At 40.7% G+C, this 13,795-nt stretch overlaps 3 protein-coding genes across 3 annotated transcripts; 1 reads left to right on the top strand and 2 right to left on the bottom strand.

Moving 5' to 3' along the window:
- Positions 1–7,000: 7,000 nt before the first annotated feature.
- On the bottom strand, positions 7,001–7,403 carry LOC117713673 (histone H4). The gene has a single exon (XM_034510075.2). It carries the CDS (start codon positions 7,346–7,348, stop codon positions 7,037–7,039), a length of 312 nt encoding a protein of 103 aa, XP_034365966.1. The 5' UTR covers positions 7,349–7,403; the 3' UTR covers positions 7,001–7,036.
- A 1,766-nt stretch (positions 7,404–9,169) lies between these two features.
- On the bottom strand, positions 9,170–11,051 carry LOC117713667 (histone H2A type 1-B). Its single transcript, XM_076939305.1, has one exon. It carries the CDS (start codon positions 11,022–11,024, stop codon positions 10,632–10,634), a length of 393 nt encoding a protein of 130 aa, XP_076795420.1. The 5' UTR covers positions 11,025–11,051; the 3' UTR covers positions 9,170–10,631.
- A 253-nt stretch (positions 11,052–11,304) lies between these two features.
- LOC117713668 (histone H2B type 1-C/E/F/G/I) lies at positions 11,305–12,463 on the top strand. Its single transcript, XM_076939307.1, has one exon. It carries the CDS (start codon positions 11,320–11,322, stop codon positions 11,698–11,700), a length of 381 nt encoding a protein of 126 aa, XP_076795422.1. The 5' UTR covers positions 11,305–11,319; the 3' UTR covers positions 11,701–12,463.
- The last annotated feature ends 1,332 nt before the right edge of the window (positions 12,464–13,795 follow it).

The following is a 13,795-nucleotide window of genomic DNA, read 5'->3' as shown; positions in this document are numbered from 1 at the left end:
GCCTGGAAGCCCCCTTAGAGTTTTCATAGAACTCTAGATTAAGAGGGATGTGAGGACAGCTAGCACAGCAGAACTCCATAACAGCATGAAGTCCTCAGGACATACAGTCCTCGGGGCTGTGCCACACCGAGGCTCACTCATGTGGCTGTGGTGACCTGTGGGCTGCATCCATGAGTTCTAAAGCCACTTGTCATTCCTCCTGCATGGCCCTAGGCAAATCCTTATGTATAAATTTGGACGGTTTTCCTAAGGGGAAAATCATCTGCTCAATGTCTCATTAGTATTGAACTTTTGTATAGATAAATCCAGTCAATATTTAATCTTCTGTCCTTGCACCTACAATAAACTGTTCTTTCTCTTTTATGAACTTTAGTTTTCAGGCAATGATTTTACAACCTAAAAGGAATATTTCCCTTGATGGTAAATCTATTTCACGCCTGCTTTCTGTTCTAGTGCAAATAGTTCGTGACTCATGAAGGATTATAGAGTCCTAATTTCAGTTTTACTAAAGATGGCTCAAAAATCATGTGTATAATTGTAGGAATTCTATAGAATCACTATTAGAAATTGTGAACCCATCCATTTGTCTGCATAGCATCACTACAAAACAGTACATCTTTGTTGGTCTGCAGAAAATAAGCCCAGTAGGGTGAGCTAATGTTCAGAGAGTATTATACTAATTTAATAATGACAGGAAAGGCATATCCAAGGTAAGAATCAATCCTGAGATAAAGTTTCTTTTGGGCCTTGTCTCTTAGAGCTAGCTCACCCATCCCAGACTATGAAAAAAAAATGGTGGGCCACCTTTAAGGAAATTCACCTACTAGCCTTTAGCCTATCCTAGATGGTTCTTGGCAGTCTTAATTAAGGTTATTATTGCTGCAATGAAATACCACAACCAAAAAGCAAGTTGGGGAGGAAAGAATTTATTTGGCTTACAATTCCCTATTGCTGTTCATCACCAAAGGAAGTCAGGACAGGAATTCACACAGGGCCTGGAAGAGGGGCAGAGGCAGAAGCCGTGGAGAGATACTTTCTTATAGAAACCAGGATTTCTTATAGAAATCAGGATTACCAGTCCAGGGATGGCACCATCCACAATGGGCTGATTCTGCCGCCATTGATTGCTAACTGAGAAAATGCCTTACAGCTGCATCTCATGGAAGTTTTTTTTTTCTTCTGAAGTTCCTTCCTCTCTGATGATTCTAGCTTGTGTCAAGTTGACATACAAAACAAGCCAGAACTACTCACCCCTTGTCAACATGACACACAAACACATCACTACTAAGTTACAACCCTTCCTTTCTTGTTCATCCTGTCGAGGAGCTTGCTTTGCCTTGAAGTCTGGTTGTTGGTCTAGAGGTGACCCTTGATGGACATCAGATTTGTCTTGGCTGATATTTCCTTCAGAGAAAAATCAGACAATGAAGGATTCATTTTCTCAGGTATAAAAGGCAATATTACAAGCAGTGGGCCTGAGGGTACTGTAGAGTGAAAAATTATAAAGACCATTTTATAAAATATATACAGGCTTTTTTCTTTACCCCTACACCTGAGCAAAAGAATTCAGGTTCCAGAAAGCAAAACTGAATGTAAGATTTCAGGCCTTCACTGACCCGGGATACATTCTGGAAAGAGAACATTATCCCTGAGCCAGAGGACACTTGCTGGATTAACATTCCTCAAGCCTCAGGGAAGAGAACCCACCTGTGGGTAGGGAAGGCCCAAAGCAGGAAGACACATTCCTGACTACAAAGAAAGATGCAAGTCATCTGGGTGGTCCCAGGAACTGGCTGACCACAAGATGAATGGTTGGGCGAGGTTACATCCTTACAAAAGATAAGTGTACTTTCTACTATTTTTATGTTATGTTTCCTTGGTTACCCCTCCCCCACACTTGAGGTCTTTCCAGTGTTCCAGAAAGCTGTAATTTAAGTCTAACTAGATGCTCTGCTAACCTAGATAAGCTTCTGCCTACAGGAACTGCCCTCTGCCCCCACTGACTGGTACAGCCTGCTGATGTTCAAAAATTATAAAGCAACCAATCATGTGTAACCACGTGAAAATTCCTCCCTTTCCCCACCCCATGCTATAAAAAGCCCCTCAGCTTGCTTGTCTTTTGTCAAATTCTGCTCCTGTGTGGGCAAGCAGTTTGACCTTGGCCAGCCAACTGTCCCTAATAAACCTCTGCTGATTGCATCCAGGTACAGTGTCTTATGATTTTTGGGTGGCCGTGATTTCCAAAGACTTGAGTAAGGGTCTCCTGAGTTTGGGGATCTTCAAGTACTACTTCCTCAGGTGAGGTAAACTCTTGAAAATCTGAGGTTTTAGCTTCAATAGGGTCCTACCACACAGCCCCACCCCAGGTTATAGGATCCCATCCTTTGCCAATTAATGACCTTACTTTAACTGCTGACACCCTCTGAGATTGAGACTTGGATTTTTTGCTGTAATCCAGGAAACCTTATAATGAGACCTTTAGTTGAATTTTCTGCCACTTGAGCTCTCTGGCTGCTGGAAAGAAGATCCTCTTCAAGGGCACACTTAGAAACCTTTAGATTGTTTACTTGCATCTGGAGCTCATGGAGAATCATTCCTACCCTTTGTCAATGTATCCAGAGACACTGAGAGCAACTGAAGAGCAAAAGTGTTTTCCTTATTTCCCCCAAACTGTAAAACGTTTCATATAGCTGGTCACTAAATTCATTGCCACACATAACTGATGGATCAAGATAATTAAAATCATTTACCTCTTTAAGTTTGAAATATAGTTTCCACCATGAGCTTTCAATACTATCTGAGCTCCCAGGAGAGAGAACAAGTGATAGATTTCTTCAGTAGCTGACAATGCTGGTGAATTAGAAGGTGCCAGCAAGTTAAAACTTCATTCCAAACACTTAAAAGATTCATCCTGATACTTCTACACTTTCATAACTAATCCTGCTTCCAACTACTCCTGACACCATTAGTCAGGGTTCTCTAGAATCACAGAAATTATGGAATGTCTCTCTATATAAAGAAAATGGTTTTTTTGGAATGACTTTCAGGCTTCAGTCCAACTAACCTAAGAATGGCCAGCTGTGGATAAATTCCAAGAATCCAATAGTTGCTCGATCCCACAAGGCTGGGTTTTCAGTTGTTCTTCTATATAAACTGGAATCCTGAAGAACTATGTTCCATCCAGATATGCTGGCCAGTAAGTGTAAACAGGCATAGAAGAAAAAAACAAAAACAACAACAACAACAAAAAACAAAAACAAAACAAAACAAAAAAAAAACAGTGCTTCCAGATACAGATTAAAGGTGTTTGTTGATCCGGAATAAGAGTGTGTCCCATCCCACCTCCAGACCTGGATCAAAAGCCTCAGTATTTGGGTCAAAGGCATCTGGGTTACAGGTATGCCCTCCATGTCTGGATTGTAGTACATTCTAGATTTGTCAATCTGACAATCAAGAATAGCCATCACACTCTCCCAGAAAGTAATTAGGAAAAACATGTCCTTCAAAATACTCCCAATTAAGTATTCAGAAATATATTGAACAGCAGCAAACAGTAGCAGCAAGAACAACAACAAAAATCCAAGACCTCTGCAACAAAAACTTTAAGATATTGAAAAAAAGAAAGCACTCAATGAAGTGAGTAGGGTAGTGCCATTTTTGTCCTGACTCTATTTTCGTGTCTGTATAGACCCTTCTCAGCCTCCACAACGGCCTTGTCTGCCTTGGGGACACGTTTGCATTGTCTATGTCCCAACCACTGTCCAGATGAATTAATCAAAATAATTAATGTTTGTACAAACTAAACATAAACTCAAACAACTATTAAAGATATAAATCAAAATGGTCATGTTTGTTCTTCCCAGAGAGATGCAAGTCTACCCTGATCCTCACATAAGATTGATGTAATTGTGGTCTATGTGGTCTTTTGCTTTTAAAAACATAGTTCCCTGAGTTTCCAACACCAAGAGACTTTCTTAGGCACTAGCTCATTCTTCATTGCTGGCCAAAAATAAAAAAATAAAAACTCTAATTTGGTCTTATATGTATAATTATGATGGTCTATAACTTTCTCACCTACAATATAACCACAGAAGATACCAGAGAGTGAAAAAAATAAATCTTTATATAAAAATCATATTGTAGAAATATTTACAAGTACCAAAATTAATATACAGAATTAATGTAATCCCTATGAAAATGTCCATGTCACACTTTACAGGCTTAGAAAAAATGATGCAAAAACCCATATGGAACAAAAAGAAGCCAAAGCAATTGTAATGAGTAAGAAAGATGCTGGAGTCATCAGCTGAACTCAAGTTGTACTATGGAGCTATAGTGATAGTGACAGCATGGTGTTGGCATAAAAATAGGCATGTAGACAATCCAATGAACTAGAATAAAGGACCTAGAAATAAAAAGGCAAAAATGCCCACCTAATTTTTGACAAAGTGGGAAAAACATACTTTGGGAAAAGCCTGTTCAACAGTTCTGGTAAAGCTGGATTTCTAACTTAGAAGAATAAAACTGATTTTGTATCTTTGATCTTGGGCAAAACTCAGTGCAAAATACATCAAAGCTCTGAAACATTTCAACTTGTAGAAGAACGTGCAGGGGATGCCCTTGAAGATATTGTAGTAGGAAAATGTTTTAAATAGAACACAAACAGCACAGGAACTAAGGTCAAGTTCCAACAGATGGAACACAATGAAAATAAAAAGTTTCTCTACTGTAAAGCAAACAATCAGAACAGCAAAAAAACTGCCAACAAAATGGGATTAAATCTATGCCAGCTACATATTGTAAGGCCCCCACGAAGGGAGGACCTCACCCAAGCCTCAGGAATTTGCAGCCACCCATTAATTCACAAGACACCAAACTTGATGCAATCAGCAAGAGGTATATTTTGATCAACATGTTGAGGTCAAGACCTGTAGCCCACACAGGGACAATGGGGTCTGACCCCAGGGCTTTGGAGACAGAGAGAATTTAAAGCCAAAAAACACAACTCAGGGGGGAAACCACAACCCAGGGGGAGTAAAGGAGGGTTATTGGAAAGTACCTGTGGAAAGTCTGAGCCCATTATTCAGTTTGTGACAGGGTCCAAGGAACAGTCATGGGGAACATTTTGTATAGGCTATTCTCTAAGAGCCTATACGTAGTCAACCATCTATCTTGTGGTCAGCCAAGTTCCTGAAACACAGAGTTCTCGACCAAACTTACCTGCATGTTGGTTCTGTGTAACGAGCGCCCCCAAAATCCCTTTTCACCCGCGAATAAGGACAGGGAGGCGGTAATCGGGTGTACTGCCACGAGAAGCTTTTATTACTCCACACGATAAAGCAGAAAGACGGAAGAAACCGGAAGAGGCTCGTTTAAATACACCCTAGAGTGACGTATTCACTTCTGAATGGCTGTTCTCTCACCACCCAATATTACGCCTCGGGATAGGCCAGTGACTTGGCGCTCTTTCTGCCTAGCAGCTGCGCAGAATAATTGTTTACTGCTGGGGAAACATGAGGCCAGCGCCATCTTGGAAAATGCACGTGTGTAGCCACTGAAACAGTGGGCTCACTACAGTTCTGCTCTGCCTGTTAAGAGCTTTTGAAGAATTTTAACCCTTTCAATATCAGACTGAAGTCTATGTCCAGGGTTTACAAAGAATTCAGGAATTGAATGCTAGGAAAATAAAGCTGCCAATCAGCAAATAAATTCAATCAATAGATTTTAAAACAAAGGCAAATGACCAATAGTTTTGAAAGGAAAGGCAAATGGCCAGTAACTATTTTTAAGTGCTCAATAATCCAAGACATCAGGGATATACAAATTAAAACTACTCTGAGATATCTCACATGGATGAAAACCATCAACAAATGTTGGCAAGGATGTGAAGAGAAGGAACTCCAATTCACTGTTAAGAGGGGTTACAAATCAACACAGCCACTGTGGAAATGAGTTTAGAGATTGCTCAAAATAGAACTCCAATATGGCAAAGCTATTTTATACCTGCACATATATTCAAAGAACTCCATACATACCATAGAGATATTTTACCTCAGTGTTAATTACTGCTTTATTCACAATAACAAAGAATTGAAATCAACCTAGTTGCCCATCTCCAGAGAAATGGATAATGAAAAATTTGTAAACAAACTTAAATATTACTCAGCTCTAAAGAAAAATGAAGCCATAAAACATACAAGAAAATATATGGAATTAGAATACATATTAAGAAAAAACACACAATGTCAGGAAAAAACACATGCTCTCTCATATGTGGAATGTAATCAATGTAAATATGTAAAGGATGTAGAAATGGGTACAACATAACATGAAGAAAACTGCAGAACAGACTAAAGGCAGGCCTTTCTATTGATATTTCTGTCGAAGTGTAAAACGTAATACTTTTGTTTTGAATGCATATTCTAACAGTGTATCTTCATGAACTGTAGGACTCTGTCGTTTTGTTTGTTTTTTAAATAATTTTAAGGGTTTTGTTTATGAAAACTCAATTCAGAAATTCTCCCCCAAAAAGTGGCATCCATTTCATTCAGAATTTTATTGCATCCAAAGTAGCTATGTAGTATAAAGAAAGGAGCAACCGCGTTCTTCATAACCTAATATACAAATTACTAATGTAATTATTAAATGGTCTGTGGCAAGGTATGAAATGACTTGAGGGTATGGACACACCATTTCAGAGGGCGGGATTTAGGAGGATGAAATGAATTTGGGAGAGGGTGACTACAGTAATATCAGTAAAAATGTCTAAAAACTCCTACAATAACCATAAGATCTGAATACAAATTGAATTTACACCAGTTGACAGGACTGTACAGCTTTCCTAGTAGTCACTCGAATAACCACATGCAAATTAGGTAAATAAGGACACTCGTCATGATTGGACAACTTCTAACTAGCAATAGTTCAGATTAAATATGGATTGAGATTAACAAATTTTGAAAAAGTGTTAGCTCCTTCTTTAAAGATGTGGTGGTCCTGAAAAGGACCTTTAGCGAAGAGTATTTAGCTGAGCAGCTTAGCCGCCGAAGCCATAGAGGGTGCGGCCCTGGCGCTTGAGCGCGTAGACCACGTCCATGGCGGTGACCGTCTTGCGCTTGGCGTGCTCCGTGTAGGTGACGGCGTCGCGGATCACGTTCTCCAGGAACACCTTCAGCACACCGCGGGTCTCCTCGTAGATGAGGCCGGAGATGCGCTTCACTCCTCCGCGCCGGGCCAGGCGGCGGATGGCGGGCTTGGTGATGCCCTGGATGTTGTCGCGGAGGACTTTGCGGTGGCGCTTGGCGCCGCCTTTTCCGAGCCCTTTGCCTCCCTTACCACGTCCAGACATGACTGCACTCTGAGGAGCTGCCGAGAGCAGATATGCTGACACCGAGCCTGAGCGCCGGCTTTTAAAGTGCCTGGGGCGGACCGAAATGAGAACCGGCAGGGAGGAGGCGGGAAGTTGCTCCTGCCGCCGTGGGGGAGGGGAAAACTTAAACCAAAAAAAAAAAAAAAAAAAAAACCGCCTCTTGTTTCCCTGTCTGTGCTTTCTAGTTCCTCACCCTGTTTTAAGAGTTTGGAGAATCGAGCGCTCAATCAATGCACTGACATTGTACAAACTACAAAAAGCCATGCGGCCGCCTAACAACCCGTTATGCCGTTCAGAGTGGACACTGCAGGCGGCTGCTAAGGTGGTTTGGTGGTCACTGCCTACTTTGTAACATGTAAACCGTGCTGTGAGTTGTCTTGTGTTCCTTTTCTACAGTGACCACATTTCAAATGATTTCTTTTTTCAGTTAAAATTTTCAAAAACCCGTCTTAATAACTGTACTAGTGAGAACTTGGTTGTTTAAAGTCATTTTTCACATTTAAGTGAATTTTTCTTCTCAAATACTTTCTATTTAATCGACTTTCACCAATATTTCCCAGAAAATATCCAAGTGCATTTGTGAAGTTTGAATAAAATCTTTGAGGCTGGGGGTTCATCTGTGACTGCTATGCACAATACTCTCTGTACAGTACAAGTAAAATGAAAAACACATTTTTATTAAATCTGAAAAATTTTCCACACAACTCCTAAACTAAGAAAATTCATGGAAAGAAGCTATATCTTCAAAGACTAGTTGATTGACGAGAGAGCTACATATATGAGAGGCACATGAATTTAACAGTGAAATTGGAGTGTCATAGGTCCTGAGGCTGGTTGTCTTTTCTTTGATTACCCTTTATGCTCCTGAATGTGTTTCTCTATATCTGACACTTTGTGACTAATAGAAAAAAAAAATATTTGTAACCGCAACATAGCAGACCAGTAGTTTTCACCAATCTAAATCCCAAGAATGTCATCCGATAGTAGCTGAAATCTATAGAAAAGATTCTCCTGCATTGCTGTAAATGTGTCTCTGATGTGCCCACCAATGTGTTTAAGCCTATCTTTCCTTATGACTTTGTTGTGTAACTTCATAAGCCTCTTTCCATGCTGGAGCATAAAATTTGGAGATACCTCTAGTATTCAGTGTTTCTTATTCCCTTTCAGGTGAGAGATGTTTGGATTTTTTTTGTTTTTTTTGTTTGTTTGTTTTTTTTTTGGTGTTTTTTTTTTTTTTTTGTTTGTTTGGTTGGTTGGTTTGGTTTGGTTTGGTTTGGTTTGGTTTGGTTTTCTTTCTATCTTTCTGTCTCTATCTGTCTCTGTTTCTCCGTCTCTCTGTCTGTCCGGCTCTGTCTGTGTGTCTCTCTGTCTCTCTGTGTGTCTGTCTCTCTGTCTCTCTCTGTGGTAGTGTGTGTGTGTGTGTGTGTGTGTGTGTGCGTGTGTGTGTGTGCACGCGCGCGTTCAACTATGCAGGGGTGATGACCCAAAGTCAAAGTCAGGGAGGTGGGCAAAGACAAACCATAAAGAATCTTAGGGCTGTATCAGAGAAAGGAAGCACGGTAGAGACTGTCATCTCAGCTCAGTAGAGAAAACAAAGACTATGATGAACACTGGCTTTGGTAAGAGTGTGGATCCCAGAAGAAAGCAAAGGGTTATTTTAGGAATCCAGGTTAAACAATGAGTTCGGCTTGAACCCAAATGCTGGCACTTTTCTCTAGGTGTTCTGGAGGTACGCCCATGTTTCTGCTTTCTCTGAAGAAGGGAAAGTCTCATGAGAAAAAGAAAACCAACAATAAAAAGTGACAAAAGAAGAGTTTTTTATTCTTCTGAGTTTCAAATCTGTCATTTGAATACTGCCAAACATAAAGAGTTGATGATAGAATAACAAACAGGCTGGAAGACCCAACAGGATATATAAGGTTTTTGATTGGTGATCTGATCATGTCTTCAATCAAGTTCCACATGAACAAGGTTGAAGTGTGTGTTGTTCAGTCCATGTAACCGTAGTTAGGTGCAGGACATTAACAGGTATTGGATACTCAACCTGTGGGATGGCAGCGAGACTAAGGCCTTCAATTCTAGTTGCTCTCTGCCCTTTATTTCATTTTTTCAATTCCTGTGTAAATTTGGTGTCTCTGTGCCAGTGCCCGGGACGCCAGAATAGCATGAGTGACACCCACCCCTACCCTGGAAGCTGATGTTATCTAGGAGTTAAACTATAAACCTCTGACAGGACCAGCAATTGTTCTTAACTCAGCCACTTCTCCATCCCCATTGTTTTCAGATAATATATAACTCTAGTTAAACCTTTCTGGAGTTGCTTTCTGCTAATTTCTTCTACTGACTCGGGATAAATAGAAATATACTAAATTGTGTATTCTCCATTACTTTTTAAAGTATACTGGCACCAGAAACCTTTTTTTAATCTTTCTTTTCTTTAACCTCAGCCTCCCTGTGCCATAGTAAGTTTTTACATATACGTTCAATGGTCTTTACAAAAATATTCTTCTGCAATGTAAAACAAAGGCAAAGTTGAAAGAGGTTATAAAACTAAACACATGCCTAAGGTTTATGCCAGGAGCCAAACCCAGGTAACTACCTGCTGTTCTAGAAAGACTAGTCAATACAAGTTTAAGAAAGGATGTTCACAGGTCTCAGGTCCCAGGAACTTAAATAACTTCTGGCATTTCCTGGGAGCCGGTTACAAAGGGATGGTCTAGGGCAATAAGGATATGACAGTGGACAATAAGGATTCAATAGTAGGATAGCCCTAAGCAATGACCCTCGCCCAAACTTCCCGGTTTGCTGTCTTTATAACCTGGCCCCAAAATTAAAGGTTCAGAGCTTGATCAGAACCCAGACTTGCTCATTCTTTGTGCCTCTGGTCCTTTAATTATTTCGCCCCATTCCCTAAGGTCTAGTCGAATCCCTGGGAGCCGGGGCGGGTCTAAAGAAATGATGTTTAAGGGATCCTGTAAATGCTGAGGGGACAAAGGAACAATCCTATTAGCAAACATACACAGTGATCTTTAATACAAGCAAACCTCATGGCTTAAAATGTTAACATAGTAGTTACTGGTCTGTAAATTAGAATCTCACTAGTTTGTATAAATGGCTAACATCACTTCTTTGGAGGCAGTAATTAGAACCAGGTCTGGGTTCACTCCATCCACAGTTAAGAAGCACAGCTCCTCCTAGTGTTTTTGTAAGTGGCTCTGAAAAGAGCCTTTGGTGGTTTCCAAGTGTGCTTTGTGCAAAGGTCTTACTTCCCCTTGGCCTTGTGGTGGCTCTCGGTCTTCTTGGGCAGCAGCACGGCCTGGATGTTGGGCAGGACGCCGCCCTGCGCGATGGTCACGCGCCCCAGCAGCTTGTTGAGCTCCTCGTCGTTGCGGATGGCCAGCTGCAGGTGGCGAGGGATGATGCGCGTCTTCTTGTTGTCGCGAGCCGCGTTGCCGGCCAGCTCCAGGATCTCGGCCGTCAGGTACTCCAGCACGGCCGCCAGGTACACCGGGGCGCCGGCGCCCACCCGCTCCGAGTAGTTGCCCTTGCGGAGCAGCCGGTGCACGCGGCCCACGGGGAACTGCAGGCCGGCCCGGGAGGAGCGGGTCTTGGCCTTGGCGCGAGCCTTGCCACCCTGTTTGCCGCGTCCAGACATGATACAAAGGTAGTAGACAAAGTCAGCTCAGTGAAGAAGACTAAAACTACGCTCGTATTATTTATAGTCACCGCAAGGCGTGAAAAAGTAGCAATTTCATTGGTTAAATACAACCATTTTACTTAGACCAATAACACAGTTGATTTGAAAATCTCTTGCTATGATTGGATACTTAGTGGATGACGATTGCTAACGCGCGATAACTATAGTCACAAGTTAGTTTAAAAGGCAGCCTGTGCAGAGACATTACAATTGTTCCTTTCTTTTCTGTTTGTGATAGTTTGCTGTATCCGACATGCCCGAGCCCGCGAAATCCGCTCCCGCCCCGAAGAAGGGCTCCAAGAAGGCCGTGACTAAGGCGCAAAAGAAGGACGGCAAGAAGCGCAAGCGCAGCCGCAAGGAAAGCTACTCGGTGTACGTGTACAAAGTGCTGAAGCAAGTGCACCCGGACACCGGCATCTCGTCCAAGGCCATGGGCATCATGAACTCGTTCGTGAACGACATCTTCGAGCGGATCGCGGGCGAGGCGTCTCGCCTGGCGCATTACAACAAGCGCTCGACCATCACGTCCCGGGAGATCCAGACGGCCGTGCGCCTGCTGCTGCCCGGGGAGCTGGCCAAGCACGCCGTGTCCGAGGGCACCAAGGCCGTCACCAAGTACACTAGCTCCAAGTGAGTTGTCTTAACTCAAAACAAACCCAAAGGCTCTTTTCAGAGCCACTCACCTTACTGGAAGGGCGTGGCACTTTTTGTGTGACTTTCTTAGAAAGGTTAAGACTAAAGGAATGAATCAATTCAGTAGGCTTGGTGAAATTCATGCCTAGTAAAGAAACCGTTAGTTCCTTTCAACACTATAAATTTAGTCTCTGGAGAAACGTGTACAGATAGCACCTACTACTAACTGCTTTTGGATACAGTTATGTAAGCAAGTCTCATTTTTTTCCTTTGGATTATTATACCAAAAGTTTTATGTGATAGTGGCTTAATTAGCCAGTCACTGCGTTGCGCGGGCAATTTCAAAACTAAGCGCCAGAGATTGGCGCTTGTTTCCCCACAACTCTTTGTGTCCTTTCCTGCTCAGTGTCTACTAGTAGTTTCTGAGACAGAACAAATTTAAAGTATGAAACCTTTTGTCTGCTGCTTCTGCATTCTCACCTTGTATAATCAAAATGGGCTTTTCAGTTTATGCAATAGCTTAATTGAAGCATTTTAAAATCTTTTTCTGGAATCTACATGAAAAGGCTCTTACAATGCGTTCATTTTGCTCAGTTCTTTTGACGGTACATTTTTATATGATTAGTTTATTCTAGTGACTTCCAGCTGTTCTCATATTTTGAGCACATAAGTACCAGGAGATAGTTTTGCATTTTTTGTTTAGGAGACATGGCATTCTTTCAGACAAACTAGTGGAAATAATTACATGTTCCTTTGGGTTTTTTTGTTTTGTTTTTTTTTTTTTTATGAACTAATCGGGGTAAATTAACAATGCATGTCATACATGTCATACACAGAAAAAAACAGCTGAAATAAATTAATTTCAGAATCATGTTTCAGGAGGTTCACATACAATATCATTTAATAAAACCAAATTTGTTTTGAAGTTTAGATACTGTGTGATTACAAATTTTAATAATATCGATAAATGAAAATATAAAAATATTATGCAAAGACTACTTAGTGATAAAGATCGGCTCAGGTGATTGGGAAGCACAGAACCTCTGAAATCTTTTTTTGGGAAACAGAAATTTGCTCTTTCGTGTCTGACATAATTTGCTTTATATTTTAGGTGTGTGTTTCCTATGCCATCTTTGTTGTCAGATACTATATGACAGTACAGATACAATAAAGAGGGAAAGAACCTGTGTAAAAATTCTACGCTTCACTAAATTTTTCATAAAGAAAAATTTATGAGAACATAATTCTCTAAGTATTCTTATTCTCTTTTAGTAGGAGGAGGAAGAGAAAGTACTGACAGAGGGCAGTAACAAGGCTCATGGGCTTAGGTTTGGGCCAAAATTTTGTGTGAAAGATCAGCATTAAAAAGGGGAAAGAACTCAGCTTATGTGGGAAGCAGAGTCCAAAGGCTTTGGTCTTAATCATATTATACTGTTACATCACTGATTACAAAATAAACAGTGCATAAGGCACCAAACTATAATGTTAGGGGTTTTTTATTTTTACTATACAAAATAAATAGTTTTTTTTTTTAATGTTACTAATTGAACCTTTTCCCAGAAAATCAATTTGAAAAACATGACACCTTGTCAAGGAAATACTTGCTGGAGTGTGAAGGCAGTAGGCTGCCTAATTATGCAAACATCCTCTTGTTTTAAGGAATGTCTAGCAAATGTATTATCCTGGCATGACATCAATTCAGCAAATCTTCATTTCCCCTTCTCTGTTTAACCATATTTTGTAATATAATGTTGAATACATATGGTCAATGTTGATTTACTTTTTTGATGGTGGGAAAGGTTTTTTGTGTCACACTATTAAAAATAACAAAAACAAGCAAGTAATCAATACAAAGATTCCAGGATAGGAAGAGCTTACAGTCTTAAGTTGATCAAATGGATTTAACATACCCAAAGTCACCAGTAATAAATACCTATCAATAATTTATCACCAAATAGTTCATACAATGGTTGTGCAAATATATAATATCAGACTATAATTTAATATTTCCTGAATCAGACTACCATAAGTTAATTAGTGTTTTCTAACCTTATCCCAAGGGAATAAGGTCTCGTTCCAGTGCAGAGGAGAAACAG

This window comes from Arvicanthis niloticus, chromosome 8, assembly GCF_011762505.2.
Source record: "Arvicanthis niloticus isolate mArvNil1 chromosome 8, mArvNil1.pat.X, whole genome shotgun sequence".
NCBI lineage: Eukaryota > Metazoa > Chordata > Mammalia > Rodentia > Muridae > Arvicanthis > Arvicanthis niloticus.
This window is presented reverse-complemented; position numbering and strand designations above follow the sequence as displayed.

Excerpts from the sequence above, each read along its gene's own strand:
- LOC117713668 (XM_076939307.1), top strand. The coding sequence starts at position 11,320 with ATGCCCGAGCCCGCGAAATCCGCTCCCGCCCCGAAGAAGGGCTCCAAG.
- LOC117713667 (XM_076939305.1), bottom strand. The coding sequence starts at position 11,024 with ATGTCTGGACGCGGCAAACAGGGTGGCAAGGCTCGCGCCAAGGCCAAG.
- LOC117713673 (XM_034510075.2), bottom strand. The coding sequence starts at position 7,348 with ATGTCTGGACGTGGTAAGGGAGGCAAAGGGCTCGGAAAAGGCGGCGCC.